General features: G+C 38.2%; 2 protein-coding genes and 1 pseudogene across 2 annotated transcripts; 2 read left to right on the plus strand and 1 right to left on the minus strand.

Annotated features, from left to right (window-relative positions):
• Positions 1-2,003: 2,003 nt before the first annotated feature.
• LOC113287729 (lysine-specific histone demethylase 1 homolog 2-like) lies at positions 2,004-4,891 on the plus strand. Its single transcript, XM_026536561.1, has 2 exons — positions 2,004-3,919; positions 4,036-4,891. The coding sequence occupies exons 1-2, from the start codon at positions 2,383-2,385 to the stop codon at positions 4,728-4,730; spliced, it is 2,232 nt and encodes a 743-aa protein (XP_026392346.1). The 5' UTR covers positions 2,004-2,382; the 3' UTR covers positions 4,731-4,891.
• A 7,591-nt stretch (positions 4,892-12,482) lies between these two features.
• Positions 12,483-12,582, plus strand: LOC113292078 (annotated as a pseudogene).
• Positions 12,583-18,724: 6,142 nt separating this feature from the next.
• Positions 18,725-21,785, minus strand: LOC113287730 (protein ULTRAPETALA 2-like). The gene is made up of 3 exons (XM_026536562.1): positions 21,207-21,785; positions 19,924-20,248; positions 18,725-19,142 (listed from the first exon to the last, which is right to left on the minus strand). Exons 1-3 carry the CDS (start codon positions 21,421-21,423, stop codon positions 18,968-18,970), a joined length of 717 nt encoding a protein of 238 aa, XP_026392347.1. The 5' UTR covers positions 21,424-21,785; the 3' UTR covers positions 18,725-18,967.
• Between the last annotated feature and the right edge of the window lie 1,672 nt (positions 21,786-23,457).

Below are 23,457 nucleotides of genomic sequence, written 5' to 3' on the forward strand. Positions count from 1 at the left end.
CTTTTAGCCAGTATACTAGAAATTTCCAGCAGGGATTTAGGAGAAAAATATATTGGCACTCCTACTGTGTTTCAAGCTTCTAAAATCCAAACTCACATGGGTATTCTCCAAATTGTTGATGACAGAATCTCTATCTGGCTTCATAAGCTCCTATACCAAGATGCTAGGACTACTCTAATTAAGCACATTGGTCAGGCTATCCCCCTTTTTCAAATGGGAGCTTTTCTTATTCCTAAGCATCTTTGTAAACAAATGGACTCTCATCTCTGCAAATTCTGGTGTGGGGGAACCTTAGACCCAAAGGATAAAAAGCTGCATCTACTTGGCTGGGACATTTTATGCTCCCCTAAAGCTGAAGGTGGTTTGGATTTTAGGAAGGCTGAATTAAATAATCTGGCTATGCTGGCAAGGAATGCCTGGAGAATCCTGGAAAATCCTAATTGCTTACTGGCCACTGTTCTCAAGGCTAGATACTTCCCTAGAACTAATTTCTTGAACGCCAAGTGTACTGTTAAGTGCTCTTGGACTTGGAAGTGTCTTCATGCCATAAAGGAACTAATCAAGCCTTTCATCTCTTGGATAGTTGGGGATGGTCAATTTATTGACCCATCGTGATATAAATGGATACCTACTTTGGGTTCTGCTACACCCAACCTTCTAGTTCCTCTTGATCCTGGTATTAAAGTGTCTTATTTTATTGATCCTCAATCTAGAAGTTGGGATGTGTCTAGACTTAACACCCACTTTGATAATGCTTTTATCCAGAAGATTATCACTATTCCCTTAAGCCAGCTTTGCATTCCTGATAAGAGGGCTTGGGATCTTTCAAAGAATGGCAAGTTTTCTTCTAAATCTGCCTACTTGGATCTCAGAGGCCTTAGGCCTTCCCCTTGTAAAAACCTTTGGAAGCGTATTTGGAAAGTTAGAGTTCCTTACAAAATTCAAGTTTTTTTATGGAGAGAAACTAGAAATGCTTTGCCCTCCAGAACTATCCTTCACACTAGAATGCCTATGCATATTGTGGATTGTTCTAGGTGTTCTGATCCTCAGGAAACTATTATGCATGCTCTGATCACTTGTTCCTTTGCTAGCAGAGTCTAGTTCAACTATGATTTCAACATAAACACTCAATTTTTTCAAAATTAGTCTTATTGATTGGCTTTTTTTCTGGTTAATTGATCCTCAATCTAAACTCCTTAAGGATGATCAATGTCTTTTTGTGGCTATTTTATGGTCTCTTTGGACTAGTAGAAACAATTTCATCTTCCAAAACATTAAGGAAAACCATACTACTGTCCTTGCTAGAGCCAGAGCTATGCTCCTCACTAGGAAGACTAGTTTGCCTGTCTCTACTACTATCTCTGTCAATATTTGTGATAAATGGATGCCTCCCTCTATTGGTTGGATTAAATGCAACACTGAGGGTGCTTTTGATATTATCTTTGGAGCAAATGATGCACAGTATGTGATGCGAGATTTCTCAAGAAAAGCAACATTTTGTGTGTCCTTAGTTTTTGAAGTATTTTCTGCTGAAGAAGCTGAAGCAAGAGCCATCTGGGCGGTACTGAAGAAAGCTTTGGAGCAACGTCTAACTCACATCATCATAAAAAGCGGTGCAAAGTCCCTTATCGACCAATTTTCAGCAAGAAATTTCGAGGGGAACTCGCGTACGGATGTTATCTTTGAAGACATTCAGTTTTTCTCCTCTAAGTTAGTTGCATGTATCTTTATATTCCAATCTCGTTATTGTAATTATGTAGCTCATGAGCTTGCTCAATGGGCTAAAAACAACAATTCTACCATGTACTGGTCTACCCTTCCTGTCGGGCTCTTACCAACAGTCGAGGGGGACCATTAGCCTTGTTGAAGGCCTTCGTCTATAAAAAAAAAAAAAAATACAAACGCTAAAAAGTTTGGGGCAGCTGTGAGATAAATGAAACGGTAGTCGCGGACTCGCAGGTCGCTCTGAAATATATTGGCGTGCGCTACAAAAGTTTTGTCTATTTTATGATGTAAGTTGAAATGTAAAGACGTCACCTGCAATTCCCTCCAAGAAAAGCAAGTTTGGTACACAGAATGTTTGGGGGTGTCATGCTCAGAAAACCCTAATTTAGCAAATTCGTTAATCAATATCTTCTGCTTCTGAAAAACTCGCCGAGTTAAGGTACGATTTATTTCTCTTCTGAGTTTCTTCAACGATCTTCTAGTATCTTCTCAGAATAGAGAACCCACAAAACTTCATTTTCATATTGTGTGAGTTTTGCTGTTATTTGCGGAAATAATCTGGTTACAGAAAAGGAAATATTAATTCATGAAGTTTTTGAGGATGAATTTCTTCGGGTTTTAGGTCTGAAACTTGATTTTTTTAAAAAATATTGAAATATGATGGCTGCTTCAGTTTGCGATGGTAGTGTATCTAATAAGCGTCCGACGAGAAGAACTGTAGGATCCAAAAACTACGATGAAAAACGTATGGATGAGTTAATAGAAAACCATATAGGTAGTACGCCTAGGAAACGGAATAAGACGATGAAACAAATGGAGAAAGAAACGGAAACCGAAGCTATGGTTGCTTTATCTTTAGGGTTTCCTATTGATGAATTGCTCGAAGAGGAAATTGAAGCTGGGGTTGTCAGTGAATTAGAGGGAAAAGAACAAAATGATTATATTGTGGTTAGAAACCATATATTGGTTAAGTGGAGGGATAACGTTCAGGTTTGGCTTACGAAAGGAGAAATCAGAGAAACTGTTAGTAATGAGTACGGGAAATTGATTAATTCAGCTTACGATTTTCTCTTGCTTAATGGATATATTAACTTTGGGGTTTCACCTTCTATTGCGTCCAACATTCCAGAGGCAAGTATTGGATCTGTGATTATTGTTGGTTCTGGATTGTCTGGATTAGCTGCAGCTAGGCAGCTTTTAGCTTTCGGTTTCAAGGTTGTTGTTCTTGAAGGTAGAAAGAGGCCTGGTGGCAGAGTGTATACTGAAAAAATGGGATTAAAGGATAATTTTGCAGCGGTTGATCTAGGTGGTAGTGTTATTACAGGTGTGCACGCCAACCCTCTTGGAGTTCTGTCAAGGCAATTGTCTGTGCCACTTCACAAGGTCAGAGATAAGTGTCCTTTATACAAGTCTGACGGATCCTCTATTGATGAGGCGATAGATTCCAAGGTGGAGAACGTGTTCAATAAGTTACTCGATAAAGCCACTGAATCGAGAAATATCATGGGTGAATCTGCTAATGATATTTCTCTGGGATCTGCCTTGGAGACAATCAGAGAGTTGTATGGTGCAATTCAAAGTCCTGAAGAAAGACAACTTCTTGATTGGCATCTAGCAAACTTGGAATATGCAAATGCTGGATGTCTTTCAGATCTTTCATTTGCCTACTGGGATCAGGACGATCCTTATGAAATGGGTGGGGATCACTGTTTCCTTCCTGGAGGTAATAGAGTTCTGGTTAAGGCGCTGTGTGAGAAAATCCCTATCTGCTATGAAAAGACTGTTCACACTATTCGGTACGGTAATGAAGGTGTTGAGGTGGTAGCTGGCGATCAAGTATTTCAAGCAGATATGGTCCTTTGTACAGTGCCACTTGGGGTCTTGAAGAAAAGAACCATCAAATTTGAACCAGAGTTACCCCAAAGAAAACTCGATGCTATTGGCAGGCTGGGTTTTGGTTTGCTAAATAAGGTTGCCATGGTTTTCCCTCATGTGTTTTGGGGGGAAGATCTTGACACATTTGGTTATCTTAATGAAGATACTCGTCGACGCGGGGAATTCTTTTTGTTCTACAGCTACCATACAGTTTCTGGTGGTCCACTTCTCATTGCTTTGGTTGCAGGAGAATCTGCATATACCTTTGAATCCACAAATCCGTCTGTTCTTCTTCACCGTGTTATGAGCATCCTGAGAGGTACTACATGTTTTTAGATATCAGATGACGGGAATTGTTTTATTCCTGTTTTAATTATCTTTGCGAAATTGTAATATTTGTATATTGTCTTGTATAACTTTGTGTGTATCTTATAGGTATCTTTTCTCCAAAGGGCATTGATGTGCCAAATCCAATCCAAACAATGTGCACCAAATGGGGCAGTGATCCTCTTTGCCTGGGTTCATACTCTCATGTTAGAGTTGGGTCATCTGGCGAGGATTACGATATTCTAGCCGAAAGTGTGGGAGACCGACTATTCTTTGCTGGTGAAGCAACCATTAGGCAGCATCCAGCAACTATGCATGGTGCTTTCTTGAGTGGCTTAAGAGAAGCTGCATGCATTCTGCGTGCCACAAAGACTGATCATATTAAGTGCACTCAGAAGAATGTGGGACCATCCAATGAACTTCTCGTTGATCTGTTTTCAAAGCCTGATCTGGAGTATGGAAATTTCTCATACATTTTTGATCCTTCAGAGAAAGACCCAAAATCTATGGGGATTATGAGAGTTACTATTGGTAAGCCCAATAATCCCCAGCAAGAAGGCGATGTCACTCACCTGTCTGAGAAACTACCATTACCTTTATATAGTATGTTAACTCGAGCACAGGAACAACAAATACAGTTGATGGCTGGTGAAGATGAAAGTAAGTTGAAATCTTTGCACAGGCATTTAGGATTGAAGCTCATGGGACCTTGCGGTTTGGGCAGTTTGGGTAACTCTTTGGCTGGTAGGATTGCTAATGCTCGCAGAGGTCGGGGAAGATATCGACAACCAAAGGTTGTCTAGAATTCCAATTCATATTACTGTTATAGGCTCTTCATTTCTGTGCATGAAATTTTTTAATGTGTACATGTTTTGATGATAGGTCATGTTTAGTCTGGTAGTGGAAAGTATTTTTGGGATCTAACTGATTGTAGGAATTGAACTTTTGATATTAAATTTTTTAACAATTGTAGGGATGCAATTTCTTTGACCATAACCTTTTCTTTTTTTAATCGATTCTGATGCTTGCTTACTGTAAACGTTTATTGATAATGACCGGTGTAAGAAATTGGTGCACCACCTTGCCAAGGATCTCTCCACATCGTCCACAATGCACTTGGTCATCATACTTAAACTCTTTCCTAATAGTTCCTTGGTTCTCTTTGGTGAGGCCATAGTGGACCTGGTCCAATTATATGCTGTGAGGAGATGAGGTCATAATAGATGATGTGTTTTGTAGATAGTGGTAAAAGTGGTTCGATTCTCAGACTTGCGAAGGATATTAATTAGACTTAAATTCTAATATTAAAATAGAAAACTCACTAAAAATTATAGCAAACTCAATCAAAGTTGATATCAAAATTAAAAGACCACCGAGGCTAAGATTCCACTATTTTCCAAGTTCAAAGTGATTTAATCCAATATTTATATTCATGCAATTTTTCGTTCAATTTGATTCTAAACTATTGCAACAAGTAGATTCTCAAAATAACAAGTGTAAATCCGAAGCATAGAACATCAAAAACCTAGGTCTAAGCATGCTCTATCAAAAGAAATAACAATTGCTTAACAAGAATCATTCAAACAATTTTCACTCAAGGCAAAACAATCATAAAAATAATTGCGATAAATAAATAAATAAGAATATACCACTTTTTGTTGGAAAAATAGCTTCCTCTATCGCCTCAAAAATGGGGTTTAGCTCCTCATATTAATCACTTGCTCAAAATACATGTTTGTTGCTCAAAAGTTGATTAAAAAGAAGAGAAGGTATAAAACAGCGTGTTTGTAACGGATATAATTGTTACGAACTACTGTTACAAAGTACCCTAACACAAAACTGTTGCGAACTCTGAATAATTGTTAAAGAAATTGTGACAAACTGATTGAATTTGAAAGAAAAGGCCACGGATTCCGCGACTGTCTCTTACTGCTGTTCTGAGTTCTTCTTCTTCCTCTCGCCTGTATCTCTGCAACTTGGTGTTTTTGTGCTCTGTTCTGTTCTAAACTTCCCCAAAGTGAACGTAAGTCTTCTATGAGCTATTCCAACTCCTTTTATAGCCCACAGGTCGATTCCACTTCAAGAAATCTTCGGCTCTTCTTATCTTCGCTCCACCTCAAGTCTCGGGATTTCTTTTCCTGCCAAGCTTCTCAATGTCTTCTGTTTTGTTGAAACTTCTTCTAAAGATAGCAGTAAATCTTGCAGAGTGCATATCCTTCAAATCTCACTACGTACCTTCCAAAAATACAACCAAAAATTCCAGTAATATTAATCCTCCCCTGTTTTGACTAAAGTCCGTGTAAATTTCTTTTTATCGAGCCTCAAACACATACGAACCCTGTTTTGAAATATCCAGCCCAAACCACTCGAAATCCATGAGAAAGTCCGAGTAAAACTCTCCCTGTTTCCGTAAAATAGAAACCCATGATATTTGCCTCCCTGTTTCGACTAACACCGAGTTAACAACCCAAGTTTCTTGATTTAAACAAACATACCATGCCTGTTTACTCCATTCAAGTACGTACCAAAGAATTTCTCCGATTGAATCTCTTCGGAAGTTGCCCAGAGATTGAACCCTAAAATCTCCCGTAACTGGTTTTGTTTCCCGCCAATTCTTGTTTTTCAAATGAAGAAGATGGTCGCCCCCTATCCGTAGTAGGGGTGCGATTAGCAGCTGCCTGGAAACGGGATGTCCCTTAGTAATTAGGTTAGCCCTTATCCAAAGTTAGGATACTAATAGCAAATGTCCTCCCATGAACGCAAAAAACACTTTTCGAGCCAATTTCGCCGCAAAATCTTATTTTTCCAAAAACACCTACAAAGACATAAAAAGCCAAAATAAATACAAAATCGAGCACTAAAAATATACATAATTGAGAACAAAATAGACACATAAATGCGTCTATCAAATACCCCCAAACTTATTATTTGCTAGTACTCGAGCAAATCAAATCCAGAAAATAAAATCCTAACTCACTGTCGCAGGCATCGTCGGTTGCATTTAGCGTGTGCAATAAGCCTTTAAACCCCTAGGTGTCCCTAGTGGCCGAGTTATAGTCTTGGGAGGGCTTACCAGAGGTATACCCACAAAACCTTTACTCCAGATCCTAGCTATCTACGCAAAACCTTGGAAGGCACTAAAGAATCTCCTTGGTTGGCATACTTATTGACTACAAGAGGAAGTACCCTGATGCGAAATTCCAATTGTTGTACACAAGTTTGCACTCAAGTATACTAAAATTCATATATAAGTGACAGAGCTCTACTCAGATAATCGCACTATGGACATCAATATCCGGAGTCAAAACTAATCACATGGATAGATCAAGAAGATGGATATAGAAGAACATAAATGGTTTTGATGTTTACTAGGTGAACGGTGTTTCTCATATCTGTCTGAAGGCCTCCGCTAAACTGAACCTATCCTAATGGACTGAGATACTAGTTTGACTAATATCAACACACTGGCATATACAAGGGAACCAGTGATTGATAATCCTAACTCTAGGTCAACACACTGGCATATACAAGGGTACCAATGGTCGAATTTATTGAATTTATTCCGGTTGGTCTGATGGTCTGGTCTCAGTTTTTTTTTTTTTTTTTTATCTCAATCACTCTGATTCACCCTAGCATTGGTAACAACTTGAATCGTGAGCCCCACCTAATCACTTAGAGAAACATAGTTTAAAAACAAAACAAAATAAAAACAGAAGTGAAAAGGACTCAACGAGATATGGTGAAACTATCATGTTATTTCTAACACCTGATCTCTGTGCTTTTATGAATAGACTCTTTAGATGTTGCCATCTAGTCAGATTGGTTCCTCAACTCCTACAACCAAAATGCTTCCATCCACTTAGATTGGTTAGTGCCGTCCTTAATAGGCATAAATTTCTAGGCTCTGGAGTTTATTTATTGTAACAAAAAGGCAACAAAAAGTTTCTACCCCACCCCCAAACTTAAATCTAACATTGTCCTCAATGTTTCTAGTGAAAGAACATTATCAAAAGCATAAATAATATGAGGAAATAGTAAAGAGAGAAGTCGGAAGGATAGTACCTGGGTGAAGTGTAACCAAAAACCTAAAAATAATATACAACATACAAACCGCCTCGATGGTCAATCAAGGTAAACAGGGTCCTCCAGAGGGACCTCCTCAACATCACCTGTAGGAAAAGGTTCTAAAAAGGGCTTCAATCGCTGACCGTTAACCTTTGAAGAACTACTACCATCTGGTGTCTCAATCTCAACAGCGCCATGAGGAAAAACAGTACAGACCACAAAAGGACCGGTCCACCGAGAGCGCAACTTCCCGGGGAATAGATGCAAACGAGTGTCATACAGAAGAACTTTTTGACATGGAGAAAATGACTTTCGTAAAATATTCTTATCATGTACAAGTTTCATTTTGTTCTTATACTCCTTATCACTATCGTATGCATCTCTACGAATCACGTCCAACTCATTAAGCTGGAGTTTTCTGTGAGCTCTTGCCTTGTCAAGTGAAAAGTTTAGGTTCTTAATATCCCAATAGGCTCTATGCTCTAACGCAACGGGCAGGTGACATGCCTTGAAAAACACTAAACGATAAGGTGACATTCCAATGGGTGTCTTAAACGCAGTACGATAAGCCCATAAGGCATCAGTAAGCCTCGATGACCAGTCTTTCCTATTGGATTAACTGTTTTCTCTAAATACGCTTAATTTCCCTATTGGAACTCTACCTGACCACTAGTCTGTGGGTGATATGGGGTGCTACTTTGGGTAATACCATATTGTTTCATTAAAAGTGCAAATGGTCTATTACAAAAGTGTGAACCTCCATCACTAATTATAGCTCGCGGCGTACCAAAACGTGTAAGTATATTCTCTTTCAAAAACTGGACTACGACCCTGTGGTCATTTTTTACACGGAACCGCCTCAACCCACTTAGACACATAGTCTACAGCGACAAGTATGTAAAGATAACCAAAGAATAGGAAATGGACCCATAAAATCAATCCCCACACATCAAAGACCTCAATCACTAAAATAGGGTTCAAAGGCATCATATTTCTACGGGAAATGGTCCTAACTCTGGCAACGCTCACAAGAAACACAATGACTATGAGATCTTTAAACAATGAAGGCCAGTAAAACCACACTGCAAAATCTTAGCAGTCTTCTTAGCACTAAAATGACCCCCACATGCATGTTCATGACAAAAGGAGAGAATACTGGACTGGTCACTCTCAGTACACATCGCCTAATGATCTGGTCGGACAATACTTAAACAATAAGGATCGTCCCAAAAGAAATGCTTAACCTCGGCTAAAAACCTAGAACGATCTTGTTTACCCCAATGTTGAGGGGTTCGACCAGTAACAAGATAATTCACTATATTTGCATACCAAGGTGATTGGGAAACAGAGAACAATTGTTCATCAGGAAAGCTATCCCTTATAGGAAGGGAATCACTAGGGGAACTAACAACTAGCCTAGACAAGTGGTCTGCTACTACATTTTCTGCACCCTTTTTGTCTCTAATGTCTGGGGAAAATTCCTGTAACAATAGGATCCATCTAATCAATCTAGGTTTGGTATCCTTCTTAGATAAAAGGTATTTCAAAGCAGCATGATCTGTATAGATTATGATCTTAGAACCTAATAGGTAGGACCTAAACTTATCCAAGGCAAACACGATGGCTAAAAGTTCCTTCTCGGTAGTTGTGTAGTTCATTTGGGCATCATTCAGAGTTTTGCTAGCATAAATCACATGAAGTAATTTGTTTTCTCGTTGTCCTAAAACGACGCCTATAGCATAATCTGAAGAATCACACATAATCTCAAAGGGTAGGTTCCAGTTAGGTGCCTGGACTATGGGAGCGGTAGTGAGTAAAGTTTAAGCTTCTCAAAAGCCTCTAAACAAGCATCATCAAAGACAAACTTAACATCTTTAGCAAGCAAATTGCAAAGAGGTCTAGAAATCAAGCTAAAATCCTTAATGAATCGACGGTAAAAACCTGCATGCCCTAGGAATGACCTAATATCTTTTACGGTTTTTGGGACCTGTAAAGTCTTAATAAGGTCAACTTTGGCTTTGTCTACCTCTATACCCTTTGAAGAGACGATGTGCCCTAACACAATTCCTGATTTAACCATGAAATGGCATTTTTCCCAATTAAGCACTAAATTTTTTTCCTTACACCTAGTCAACACTAATGTCAAATGATGCAAGCACTCATCGAAAGATGAACCAAACACTGAAAAATCATCCATAAAGACCTCTAAGAACCGTTCTACCATATCAGAAAATATGCTCATCATACAACGCTGAAAAGTTGCAGGGGCATTACATAGCCCGAAAGGCATGCGTCTATACGCAAAGGTACCAAAGGGACAAGTAAAAGTGGTTTCTCTTGGTCTTCTGGGGCAATAACGATCTGATTATAACCGGAGTAGCCATCTAAGAAGCAATGAATATAGCTATGTCCAGCTATCTATTCCAGCTACTTGAATCTAGCATTTGGTCGATAAAAGGAAGGGGAAAGTGATCCTTCCTTGTGACCTTGTTCAATTTCTATAGTCAATACAACACGCCATCCCGTGGTCACTCGGGTTGGGATTAATTCATTATTATCATTCTGGACTACAGTGATACCTGATTTCTTGGGGACAACCTGAACAGGGCTGACCCACTTACTGTCTGAAATTGGGTAAATAATACCCGCATCTAACAACTTAAGCACCTCTTTTCGAACTACCTCTTTCATGTTAGGGTTCAGTCGACGTTGCATCTCCCTAGAAGGTTTGGAGTCTTCCTCTAAATGAATCTGATGCATACACACAGTAGGACTTATACCCTTAATGTCTGCTATAGTCCACCCTAAAGCTTCCTTATTGTCTTGAAGTACATTTACTAGCCTACTTTCCTGATCACTATCCAAATGGAAGCTACAATCACAGGTAAAGTCTCAGATGGGCCTAAAAACACATACTTTAGAGTATCGGGTAGTGGTTTAAGGTCCAACTTTGGGGGCTCTTCTAAAGAAGGAATTAGGGTAGTCTCAGAAACTGGTAACGGTTCGAACCTAGCTTTCCATCTATCAGTGTCTAACACGGGGTAGAATCTAATAGAGCATTCACCTGTTCAATAGTGCTATCGTCAAAATCTAAACCAAAATGGGATAGACAACTTTCTAATGGGTCTTCAGACAAGATGTTTGGTAATGACTCCTGAACTAAGGCTTCTATCATGTTCACCTCCTCAACACTGTGTCATCTAGCTCATGAGGTTGCTTACTGACATTAAAAATGTTCATCTCCATAGTCATATTACCAAAAGATAAACTCATCACACCATTTCGACAGTTAATGATCGCATTAGACGTAGCTAAAAATGGGCGACCTAAAATCACAGGTATCTGGTTCTCTGGGTCAGGGACAGGTTGGGTATCTAGGACCACGAAATCCACTGGATAAATAAACTTGTCGACCTCAATAAGAACATCCTCGATAACACCTCGAGGGATTTTAACAGACCTATCAGCTAACTGCAGTGTCATCTGAGTAGGTTTCATTTCACCAAGTCCTAGCTGTAAGTATACATGGAATGGCAGTAAGTTCACACTGGCTCCTAAGTCAAGTAAAGCTTTTCTACCCGGAAGTTACCTATTGTGCAAGCAATGGTAGGAGAACCTGGGTCTTTGTACTTTGGGTTGTGGTGTTCTGAATGATTGAACTTACGTGACTAGCTAAAAAGGCTTTCTTATGGACGCTAAGTTTTCGCTTTCGCGTACACATATCCTTAAGGAACTTGGCATAAGCAGGAATTTGCCTAATTGCATCTAATAAGGGAAGGTTTATGGTAACTTGCTTAAAAACCTCCACTATGTCATTAAAGTTCGATTCCTTCTTTGTTGGTACTAATAGCTGGGAAATGGGGCTCTAGGCCTAAAATCAGACCTTTCAGGAACCGAATTCACATCATTAGAAACTTTATCATTCTCCTCAGCTACTGGTCCTGAGAGGTGAGATTCTGAGGGGTGAACTACAGTATGTTCACTATCGGGCATGGTTACCTTATTGTCTACAACTCTACCACTCCTAAGGGTTCTAACAATATTCAATTGATTCGATGGTTTTGCACCTAATTCATGAACTCCTCTAGGGTTGGGTTGTGTTTGACTAGGAAACTTACCTTTTTCTCTCAAAAAATCATTTATCATACCAACCTGGGTTTTTAACTCGGAAATAGCCTGACTATTTTCTTGTCCTATCCTGTTACTAGCTTGTAGACTATGTTCTACGGATAACTGAAATTTTGCAGTTTCCTGAGTTAACAAGGCGAGAGATTCCTCTAAACTTAGGATTTTCTTATCTGACTGATTCTGAAACTGAGCTAGTCCTGAAGGATTCTTAGTGCTGGGTTTTTTCGGCGATTTCATTAAACAATTCCATCGCCGCATCAACAGTTTGGTTTTCAAATCCACCAATGCATAGAGACTCAACCATGGTCGTTGTGGAATAATCTAAACCCTCATAAAGGATCTGAACTAGCCTAACCTTTTCTAAACCATGATGAGGACACTGGGATAATAAATCATTGAACCTTTCCAAATACCTATATAAAGATTCTCCCTCTTGTTGTGAAAATGTGCATATTTGCGTCCTAATAGAAGATGTTTTGTGCCTAGGGAAAAACTTATTGAAAAAGGCAGATGTAATTTGTTCATATGTCTCAATTGACTCGGAGTCCAAACTATATAGCCACGACTTGACCTTATCTTTCAGGGAAAATGAGAATAACCTAAGTTTCAAAGCATCATCATCTAAGCCTCTAATTCTTAGAGTACTACAAATTTCCTCAAAATCCCTAACATGGTAATGGGGGTTTTCATTTTCTTTCCCTAAAAAGATTGGGAGCATCTGTAAGGTCCCAGGTTTCAGTTCATAGGGTGCCTCCATTTCAGCTAACTTAATACACGAAGGACGAGTAGTCCTAATCGGATTCAACAAAGCTTTTAAAGTTGTCATTTCTGGCACTATCGGAATATTAGGGATTGTCTCCTCAAGCGGACGTTCAAAAACAGAATCTTCAAAAATCGTACTTTCTAAATTGAGGTAATCGAGACGTTTAGAACTTCTAGGTTTCTCTTTAACAAATCTACCTAGGGCGTCTCTTTTACGTTCAGGCATGCAAAAAAAATAAGGAAGGGGATTCTATTCAATCACAAAACAAGGCTGACTCAACCAAATCAAACCTATTGATTTCTAGCAAACAAAAAGCATGATGGCTCCACTTAGATTGTTTCTAGACCAGCTTCTAATCCTTCGAAAGGGAATTCGTTAAAATTTAAGCAAACCCCTCTGGAATCAATCCGAGTTAAAGTAAGTTGAATAGAGGCGAGGGAAGCTCGGTGGAGATTTGATACCCAAGGCCTCACCGGTATTACAAGGCGGCGCAGTCACGCATTCAACTTACAGAAACCGTCAAGAACTTCGAAGTATGCTTAAAAGAGTAACCAATATTTTTCGAATGACTTTCCTGTTAAGCTCGTTACCCTATCGGTCTCGTTCTAGTCAAAATTTTAGGCTTAGATTCGCGTTTGGTGTCGTTTTCCTAAGGAGGGCAAGAAGAGGACGGTGATGAAATCCGAACCCTTATCTTGTATGGCCAGGCCTTGCCCTTTACTAGAAAATTAAAGTCTGTATTCAGTCCTCAACATATAAGCATACGAAAGAATACAATAACTCGCTGACAGGGGATTCGCGAGTGTTCAGAATCTTACCTCCCGTTCCAGACGGGGGATGAATCGGTTGTGGTCGACTCGGGCCACTGACTCCTATGTCAGTGTACGAACCCAAGGTGCAGAGACAATATCGTAATTGTCCTCCTTCTCTGCAAACAGTTTATATTTAAAAGTACCCTTCCGTAGGGTAAAAATAAAAATAGTGTCCAAAGTCCAAAAGTCCAAAGTGTCCAAAAAAAAAGAGAAAAATTACACAAATAATAACTAAACTTAATACAATATATATATATATATATATATATATATATTTAAAGTTGTTAAACTGTCTTCTTTTCCGTTCTTTTCGCTTTAATCTTTCGCTCCAAGTCTTTTACGACACCAAACTCCTTGACTCAATTTTCTTTATGATCCAAAATCTGTAGACAAAAGATAAGTACCCAAAAAAAACATAAAATCGAAAAAAAATTTAATAAAAACCTAAAATAAAATAAAAGAAAAATAAATCTAAAACCCTAAAAGCAAATCCGCGTCGGCGGCGCCAAAAATTGATGTGTTTTGTAGATAGTGGTAAAAGTGGTTCAAAACTCAGACTTGCGAAGGATATTAATTAGACTTAAATTCTAATATTAAAATAGAAAACTCACTAAAAATTATAAAAAACTCAATCAAAGTTGATATCAATATTAAAAGACCACTGAGGCTAAGATTCCACTATTTTCCAAGTTCAAAGTGATTTAATCCAATATTTATATTCATGCAATTTTTCGTTCAATTTGATTCTAAACTATTGCAACAAGTAGATTATCAAAATAACAAGTGTAAATCCGAAGCATAGAACATCAAAAACCTAAGTCCAAGCATGCTCTATCAAAAGAAATAACAATTGCTTAACAAGAATCATTCAAACAATTTTCACTCAAGGAAAATCAATCATAAAAATAATTGCGATAAATAAATAAGAATATACCACTTTTTGTTGGAAAAATAGCTTCCTCTATCGCCTCAGAAATGGGGTTTAGATCCTCATATTAATCACTTGCTCAAAATACATGTTTGCTGCTCAAAAGTTGATTAAAAAGAAGAGAAGATATAAAACAGCGTGTTTGTAACGGATATAATTGTTACGAACCACTGTTACAAAGTACCCTAACACAAAACTGTTGCGAACTCTGAATAATTGTTACAGAAATTGTGACAAACTGATTGAATTTGAAAGAAAAGGCCACGGATTCTGCGACTGTCTCTTACTGTTGTTCTGAGTTCTTCTTCTTCCTCTCGCATGTATCTCTGCAACTTGGTGTTTTTGTGCTCTGTTCTGTTCTAAACTTCCCCAAAGTGAAAGTAAGTATTCTACGAGCTATACCCACTCCTTTTATAGCCCACAGGTCGATTCCACTTCAAGAAATCTTCGGCTCTTCTTATCTTCCCTCCACCTCAAGTCTCGGGATTTCTTTCCCTGCCAAGCTTCTCTATGTCTTCTGTTTTGTTGAAACTTCTTCTAAAGATAGCAGTAAATCTTGCAGAGTGCATATCCTTACAATCTCACTACGTACCTTCCACAAATACAACCAAAAATTCCCGTAATACTAATCCTCTCCTGTTTTGACTAAAGTCCGTGTAAATTTCTTTTTATCGAGCCTCAAACACATACGAACCCTTTTTTGAAATATCCATCTCAAACCAATCGAAATCCATGAGAAAGTCCGAGTAAAACTCTCCCTGTTTTCGTAAAATAGAAACCCATGATATTTGCCTCCCTGTTTCGACTAACACCGAGTTAACAGCCCAAGTTTCTTGATTTAAACAAACATACCATGCCTGCTTACTCCATTCAAGTACGTACCAACGAATTTCTCCAATTGAATCTCTTCGGAAGTTTCCCAGAGATTGAACCCTAAAATCTCCCGTAACTGGTTTTGTTTCCCGCTAATTCTTGTTTTTTCAAATGAAGAAGATGGTCGCCCCCTATCCAGAGTAGGGGTGCGATTAGCAGCTGCCTGGAAATGTGATGCCCTTTAGTAATTAGGTTACCCCTTATCCAAATTGAGGGTCCGAATAGCAAATGTCCTCTCATGAACGCAAAAAACACTTTTCGAGCCAATTTCGCCGCAAAATCTTATTTTTCCAAAAACACCTACAAAGACATAAAAAGCCAAAATAAATACAAAATCGAGCACTAAAAATATACATAATTGAGAACAAAATAGACACATAAATGCGTCTATCAATAGACTTGGTCTTTAAATGCTTGGTTTTTTCACGCTAATGCAATGAAGTAGAAATGATCAAGAATGTCACAAATGCACTTCTTGTGCATCACATGATTAGTTTCAAATTGCCAGATGCCACTATAAACAGTCTAAACTCTACTCAACAAAAATTTTGGAGAAAGAAAAAAACAAACAAGGGTAAGCCTACAATCTCATGGAAAAAGGTAAGCAAACCCAAAGAAGAAGGTGGTTTAGGATTTAGAGATCTTAAACTCTTTAATAGAGCTCTGCTTGCAAAATCAGCTTGGAGACTATGCACAGGTGATACTTCTATATGTGCACTGTCCCTTAAAGCTAAATATTTCCCAGATGGGAAGGTATTCAATATCAAAGATAATCCTAATTCTACTTGGTCTTGGAGAAGTATAAGCTCTGAGCTTATGTTTATCAAGAAATACAGTTGTTGGAGTGTAGGAGATGGCCACAAAATTTTGATATGGAGTTACAGATGGATCCCTGAGCTGCATGAACCACCTGCCCCAAAATATGGTGTTACTGATTCTCAGAATTATACTTATGTCCATCAGCTCTTCACAGATTCAGGAGGGTGGAATCATACTCTCATCTTTTCTCTTTTTGAAGCTCCAATAGCCAGGTTAATTCTCAACATGTCAATTCATCCTCAGCATGAAGATAGACTAGTTTGGACCCTTCAAAGAAATGGGAGGTTCACTGTTAAGTCTGCTTATAGAAGAATGTTTGAAGAACAGAATATTGACCAATCTGTGGGTCAAAGGATGCATGCAATTTTTAAAAGACTATGGAAACTTCCCTTGCTACCAAGAATAGTTCAATTTCTCCGGAAATGTCTCAAATATATCCTGCAAACCAGAGATAAGCTGTCTTATGTTATTCAAGATGGAAACTATGGTTGTCCATTATGTTCTCAAACTCTTGAGACATCTTTCCACATTATCTTACATTGCAACACTTCTATAGTAGTCTGGTTTGCTGTTCTTGGTTTGCATATTCATCATGATGCTAATATGGTAGACTGGTTCTCCGGCTGGTTTGGTAAGCTCTAGTAATCAGATTCAACAAGAAGAGGTCTGCAAAATAGCTATAGTATCCTGGTGTATATGGACAGCAAGATGTGACACTGTTTTCAAGGATTTAAAGATCACACTAGATTCAATCATTCAGACTGGGTCTTATGGGAATGCCCAACCCTTTCTCAATCCAAAAAAGCGTGGCCAAAAGGGTGTCGCAAGGCTTCCCTAGTGTGTGGGAATCCCGGCGGGAAGATTCCGGGAACGGCTATCCATTAGCCGTTTTGAAAAAGTGAAAAACGGGTAATGACCTACCGTTTTAAGAAACGGATTATGATTAACCGTTCCTTACCTTTCTATAATAGTTTCACAGTATCCAAATCATAGATCACAACCCAGAGATTTCTTCCGATCACATACCCAATAACCAACAGAGAATCAAAATCGCTGAAATTTTCTTCTAATCTAAATACTTTACAATGAACCATCTCTTCTCTTTGCTTAAATTCCTCCTGAAGAAGATGAAGAATTCGTTGATGCTGCTGTTAAATATTTAGATTACAGGGTTCACTGATGATGATGATGTTAAATATTCGTTGATCCGCTTTTCTCACAATTCTTAACCCATTTGGTAAATTACCTAACCCCTGTTTTTGCTTTGTGGATAATGGTGTTTCATCAGTTTCAATCTTCAATGAAGATGATGCAACTACAGATGATTTACTCATTGAATCCCTAGAAATAAACGAACATAAGTAGCAATAACAGAATAATGGTGAAACTATTGAGGACCTGATAAGGGAGAGAATTAATCTATGAGAATAGGACCTGAATGATATTAACGATGATGCCTGAGAAAAGGAACATAACACCTAGAGGAACAACCACAACTGCTGCTGTGATCGCCACGGCTGAGTTCAATCTCCGAATCTGATCTACCGGGTCTTGTTTGTTGACTGGTCAAGATGAATAAACGAATAATGATTATTCGTTTTTCAAAAACGGCTGATGGTTATCCAGTTTTTCTGATGAAAACGGCTAACCATTAGCCATTCCTGGATTTCTTTGGAAAAAATCGCAAGAGCTAGGTCTTTCCCAGGCTAATGTGTAAAGGTGTTTGGGAAGTGGCTGGGAAGAGCCACTAGACCCGGTCTCACAGATGCAAGCTAGAAATTAATCTTCTACAAAAGAAACCTACTAGATTGATTACACAAGTTCCTAGACAGTGTACATCTAATCTTCACTCGTGTCCTCCTTTTGATACTTCCAAAACTAATGCTGATGGTTCTTTCCATTATGATCATAAAACTGGAGGTGTTGGTCTTATAGTGGACGATTTTGCAAGGATCCAAATGCTTCTACTTAGAAGTTGTGTGGAGTCTAGAGCAAGTAGAATGCACAGGTCTGTGGAAAGCTGTGAAGTGGGCTGAAAAAATGCAACTAGTGAAAGTTCATTTTGAGTTGGATTCGCAAATAGTAGCGGATGCAGTTAACAAAGACAGAACTAACGCGGACTGGAAAATTCGAAATATGCTCTTGGATATCAAAAAAATCTTCTCTAATAATAATTCTTGGCAATGCCAGTTATGTACCCAAAAAATAAAAATAAAGTAGCGGACATATTGGCAAAGTATGCTATTGTCTCTTGTCTTAGTAGTGTTTGGTTATTGTCCATCCCTGAAAATATTCTTTGTCAAATTCAGGAAGATGCAAAAGTTGTAAACTCCGAATACATCTCTTGCTTCAAAAAAAAAAAAAAAAAAAAAAAAGAAATGAGGCGTTTTGCTGTTTAAGAGATCAAAATAGAGAATAGGGTAAATGCATTTTAAAGCTCAGATCCAGACCAAGAACAGCAAATTTCCAACACTGGGAATTTTAGGTTAACATTAGATACTAAAATACAAAGAACATGTTATGGATTAAAGGGCCAAGAGGTGAGGGGCCTACATAAAGGCAAAAAAATGGGAACTACCCAACCCAAGAGAAGAAGAATCACCAAGGATTAGAAACAGTGCTGAAACTTGAAAGGCTGGGACTTTTGACGAGTTAAGTTCCGCAATTACGTGTGAAGTCCATGCAGATCTGGCAGTTGCAGTCTGAGAAACGACAAATATTGCAACCAAAGCATACACAAGAGGTGCACCCACTGCATGTTGGAGACCGAGAGCAACTCCTGTACACTTTACGACTTGCTCGTTCTTCATCATCATCACAGGATATCCTGAATATAAAAGAAGCATTTTCACCCATATATGTCAATTGGGGATGAGAACTTAAGTAAGTTTCCAAGGTTTTTGAGAACAAACCACATTTTTACTTGGGTCATCAAAACACATTTGTCTCAACTACTTGCACTACCGATTCTTGAATATACATCATTCTGATAGGTATAGGTATGGATGATAAAGATACATCTGTACCATCTATTGCATAATAGAAGCAAGACGTTTAGAGTACCGAATGACAAAGGTGTCAGTTTGAAGTGGAAACTATAATTTTGTGATCATACAAGTTCACTATAGAGCATGAAACAAGCAGGCCCTTACAGAGATAATCAACAAGGAAGAGTATTTATTTCCTACTCGATCAAAAATAAAGAGTATTTATTTCCTTATATCTCACCAAGGACTAAATTTGAGTTTATTTCCTTGGTTTATTTTGAGAGTCCTCAAGCTGTATCTACAAGAACCTTGATCAAAATTATTTTTTCCTTCTGTCAAAATTGTTTCATGTAAATTGTAGTTAAGTTCCAGAAACCCTCAAGCTTTATGAGAGAACCCTTCAACAGATTACACTTGAAACCCATCAGCAGCAAGGTTTTTCAAGACGCTAATCTATTTTTCATAGTTCACTTGTGTGCGGAAGCATGGCAAAGGTTAAACGAGTCACAAGAAATGGAGAACTAATCTTGCTAATACGTCCTCAACCAGAGAAGCAGAAACATATCTCACATAAGATGGTGCAAACAATTACTGACCCTATTGATCTGAGGAGAAACTTACTTGTCATATTGATGGTCAGCACATGTCCAGTTAATATCTGCCAAAGCGTCATGATGCATGCGGCATTCTTCTTTGTTCCTTAGACGAAATCTACGCTCTTTGTTACATTTTGTACAATGAACAAACTCATCTCGGTGAAAAGGCCGCCCATTGTTGGACTTGTGAGACCCATTTGCACTCTTCAAAGCTTTATTGTAATACTTTAGCAGCGCTGTTTTTGATATTGGCACCTTCTCTCCTTCAGATATGACCCAAACATTGCTTTTCCATTTCCTTGCAGTTTCTCGTTCAGAATGCTTTTCAAAAGCCGCTGGTGTCAGCTTATCTAGTCACCACAAATATGGTATGTTATTTCAAATATCTGAAAGATCATGCTTAAATTGAAACTCACCTAACAAGCAGCATAAAGCACATAACAACTCGGGAGATGAGACCAACATTCAGCGACTGTAACTCCAGGAAAGCAATATTAGGTATGGGTGAATTTAACTAGGTGGAACTGACTGCAAATTCAATACCTTATACATCTCTAACATAAAAGGTAGCCATCTAGCTATAGAAGTCTAACAGTATTTGGATATACAATGAGAAATAACACTAACTGAATTTAGGTCCATACAGATACCACATTGCACTATAGTTCTTATAGTAGCTAAATTGGATAACAGAATTAACCTCAGCAAATGACCATTTTCCAGAATTGATCAAGCAGCTAAATTAGAAATTAACAGTTATTCTGAAGTTTATAGTTACTAAACATGAAGCATGAAAATCAACAGTAACCTACAATCTTCCTATGTCCTCTGCATGCTCATTTGGAATTCAAGTTGAGTTACACTACTTGAGTGCAAGAATACAAAGAGAAAAATCATTTTGATGAACAGCATCCAACTTCAACTTATGAAAATACTGCAAACACTCTAATTAAAAGCCTAACCGCATTACAACATTGTGCAGTGAGCATAGGAAACACCTAATAACCATGACCCTGGCAATGTGATACCAATGGCTGTCTTCAACAGCCAACCAAGATAGTCCTACAGCAGGCATTAAACTCAACAAGATCTTTAACATTAGAGTTATAAGCAACCAACAATCTTAAAACACTAGAAGATATTATATAACTAAAACCAAACAGATTAGAAGACGCAAAAAGAGAAAAAAAAATCTATCAACTTGACACGAAAAAGATACGTGGAATATTAGTCATGAATTCCCAAACAAACAGACAAAAAGCTATAAACTTTGGAAAAAAAGGATGAGTGCCCATGATCAAAACTGACCTTCCTGACAACCAGGGGTGCATTCACAGCTGATCTCGAGGTCACCACTTGAAAAAACCCTAAGCCTTCCAACAGCATCTCCGTATCTATGGCTTGTACATCCACACGTGACTTCAACATAATCTCCTCCTTTCTTTAACCCACTTATCTCATTCAACTCTTCATCACTAAACAACATTGCAACACTACCATCTCTTTCAACACCACCATTTTCCATCCCTCTTTCAACAGAAAGAGACGTGCAAAGAAACGGAAGAAATAATAGAAGAGCTACCTAAAATGGGTAAAAACTAGATTGATTTAACACTAAATCTGGTGAATAAAATAGAAAGAAATTACCGATGGAGAAAATAATAATAATAACTAGTCTCTTTTTTTTTAAAAATAAAGAGGATATCTCAATATTCACGCATCTTTGAAAGTCATTACTGCTGAGGAAGAGATCTGGTGTGTACGAAACGTGAAAAAGCAAAGAGAGAAAGAAAGATGCTAGATGATGGTGGTGGTGCTAGTTGCAAGATATGACATGAGGGTGTGGGAGAGAGAGAAATCAGGTTTGGGTCTCTTTCTCATGGAAAAGAAGACGAGGTTTTTCGATATTTGTACTCTCTTTTTTACTACTAGTATAATTTTCATTTCCATGGGGACGGACGGACTTGATTGTTTTCTGTTGCAAGACATATCTCGTTTTACAACCATAAGATAGATATGATAGTTGTTCAGAAACTAGTCGCTTTATATCCGTTTGATTGAAGACAAATAAATACAAACATCTACCGATCAATAGGGGGATTGAGTGCACGTAAAACCAGCTGCACCTGCAATGAAACATTTTCCGCTCTGTTTTACCGTCACTACTACTAGTACCAACAAGAGCACTAGCAACTACACAATTTATTATGTATGGGTGGTAGACTCTCACTCTACCCCACCCCACCCCTAACAACCCTTTGTAATACATCCCCAACTTTGTATGTTGTGATTTCTGAGCTGGAGTCATAAATGAAAAGCTCTAGAGTATCCCTTCTCTAAAAATAATTAATCAGTAGATCCAATAGTGATTCCAAAACAGTAATTCCATGATTATTAAAGAAGAAAAAGGTTTTGGGCGAACTAACAAGTAACAGGGTATGGGGCATCCTAGGTTAGGCAAGGTGGGTGTAAATTCGGGCAGGCCGGGCCGCCCGACCCAAAAACTAAGACAGGCCGGGCAGGCCAGGCTTAATATTTGTGAGCCCGTAAACAAATTCAGGCCAGACAGGCCGGGCATAAGTAGATAATTTGTTACCCAAAGACCGCCCAAAGCCCGCTTTTTATACGGGCAGGCCAGATCGGGCCGGACATGCCACTATTTTGATTTTTATTTTTTAAGTTTAAATTTCAAATGAACGGTATTAAATACAATATTCTTTCCTTTCCAACATCGCATATCGTAAGTGATAGTATTATTTTATATTTAAATTACACTGACAAATTTTTAATTTTAGCCTATAATAAATAATTAGTTAGAGTATAATAAACTTTCTAATAAGAAAATATATTACCATTAATGTTTTGAAAAGGTTAATTATAAGTAAAAGCAATTATATATTTTATTTTTCTTGACACAAAATTGATAATTATAAAATTGTAACTTTTAAGTCTTTTTAAGAGGATTAAATGATTAATGGCACATAGAAGACTTTCAGGCCGGGCACCAGGCCGGGTATCAGGCCGAGCATCATAATTAATCGCAAAGTCCGAGACCGCCCAATAAATTAATCCAGGCCAGACCGGGTGATCCATGACGGGCCATAATAGGTTTTGGACTATTTCGGATACAGGCGGGCTCGGACGGATACAGGTAGGCCGAGTATTTTTGGGTATTATTTACACCCCTATGTACAAGTAGGGTTGTTGTATGACAGATTCGCAACAGAATCTCTACTACACTAACCCATTGACCTAATATAGATAGATGGATAAAAGTAGCCTAATAAAATATTACTAGTGCGCGGGCTCAGATTTGTATCGCATTAAAAAAAACAGTTACCATACTAAGGGCTGGTAATTTGTTTTTTAGGGAAATTTTCTACCAAAGGGTAAATAATAATAACTACCAAGTTAAGAGAGGAGTGCGATTTTGTTCCCGGTTCATGCAATAAGTTTTTGTTAATGAAATTTAATTACCACCACAATACATAAGCTTTATGATACAGTTGTAGCAATTTGAATATTACCACCATCACAACAAATTCCACGGTTTGAGATC

The sequence above is a fragment of the Papaver somniferum genome, chromosome 6 (genome assembly GCF_003573695.1).
Source record: "Papaver somniferum cultivar HN1 chromosome 6, ASM357369v1, whole genome shotgun sequence".
NCBI classification, from domain to species: domain Eukaryota; kingdom Viridiplantae; phylum Streptophyta; class Magnoliopsida; order Ranunculales; family Papaveraceae; genus Papaver; species Papaver somniferum.

Coding starts and splice junctions, on each gene's coding strand:
- LOC113287729 (XM_026536561.1), top strand. CDS start 2,383: ATGATGGCTGCTTCAGTTTGCGATGGTAGTGTATCTAATAAGCGTCCG. Junction 3,920..4,035: donor TGTTATGAGCATCCTGAGAG/GTACTACATGTT, acceptor TGTATCTTATAG/GTATCTTTTCTCCAAAGGGC.
- LOC113287730 (XM_026536562.1), bottom strand. CDS start 21,423: ATGGAAAATGGTGGTGTTGAAAGAGATGGTAGTGTTGCAATGTTGTTT. Junction 20,249..21,206: donor CACCCCTGGTTGTCAGGAAG/GTCAGTTTTGAT, acceptor TGTGGTGACTAG/ATAAGCTGACACCAGCGGCT. Junction 19,143..19,923: donor GCTGACCATCAATATGACAA/GTAAGTTTCTCC, acceptor TTTTATATTCAG/GATATCCTGTGATGATGATG.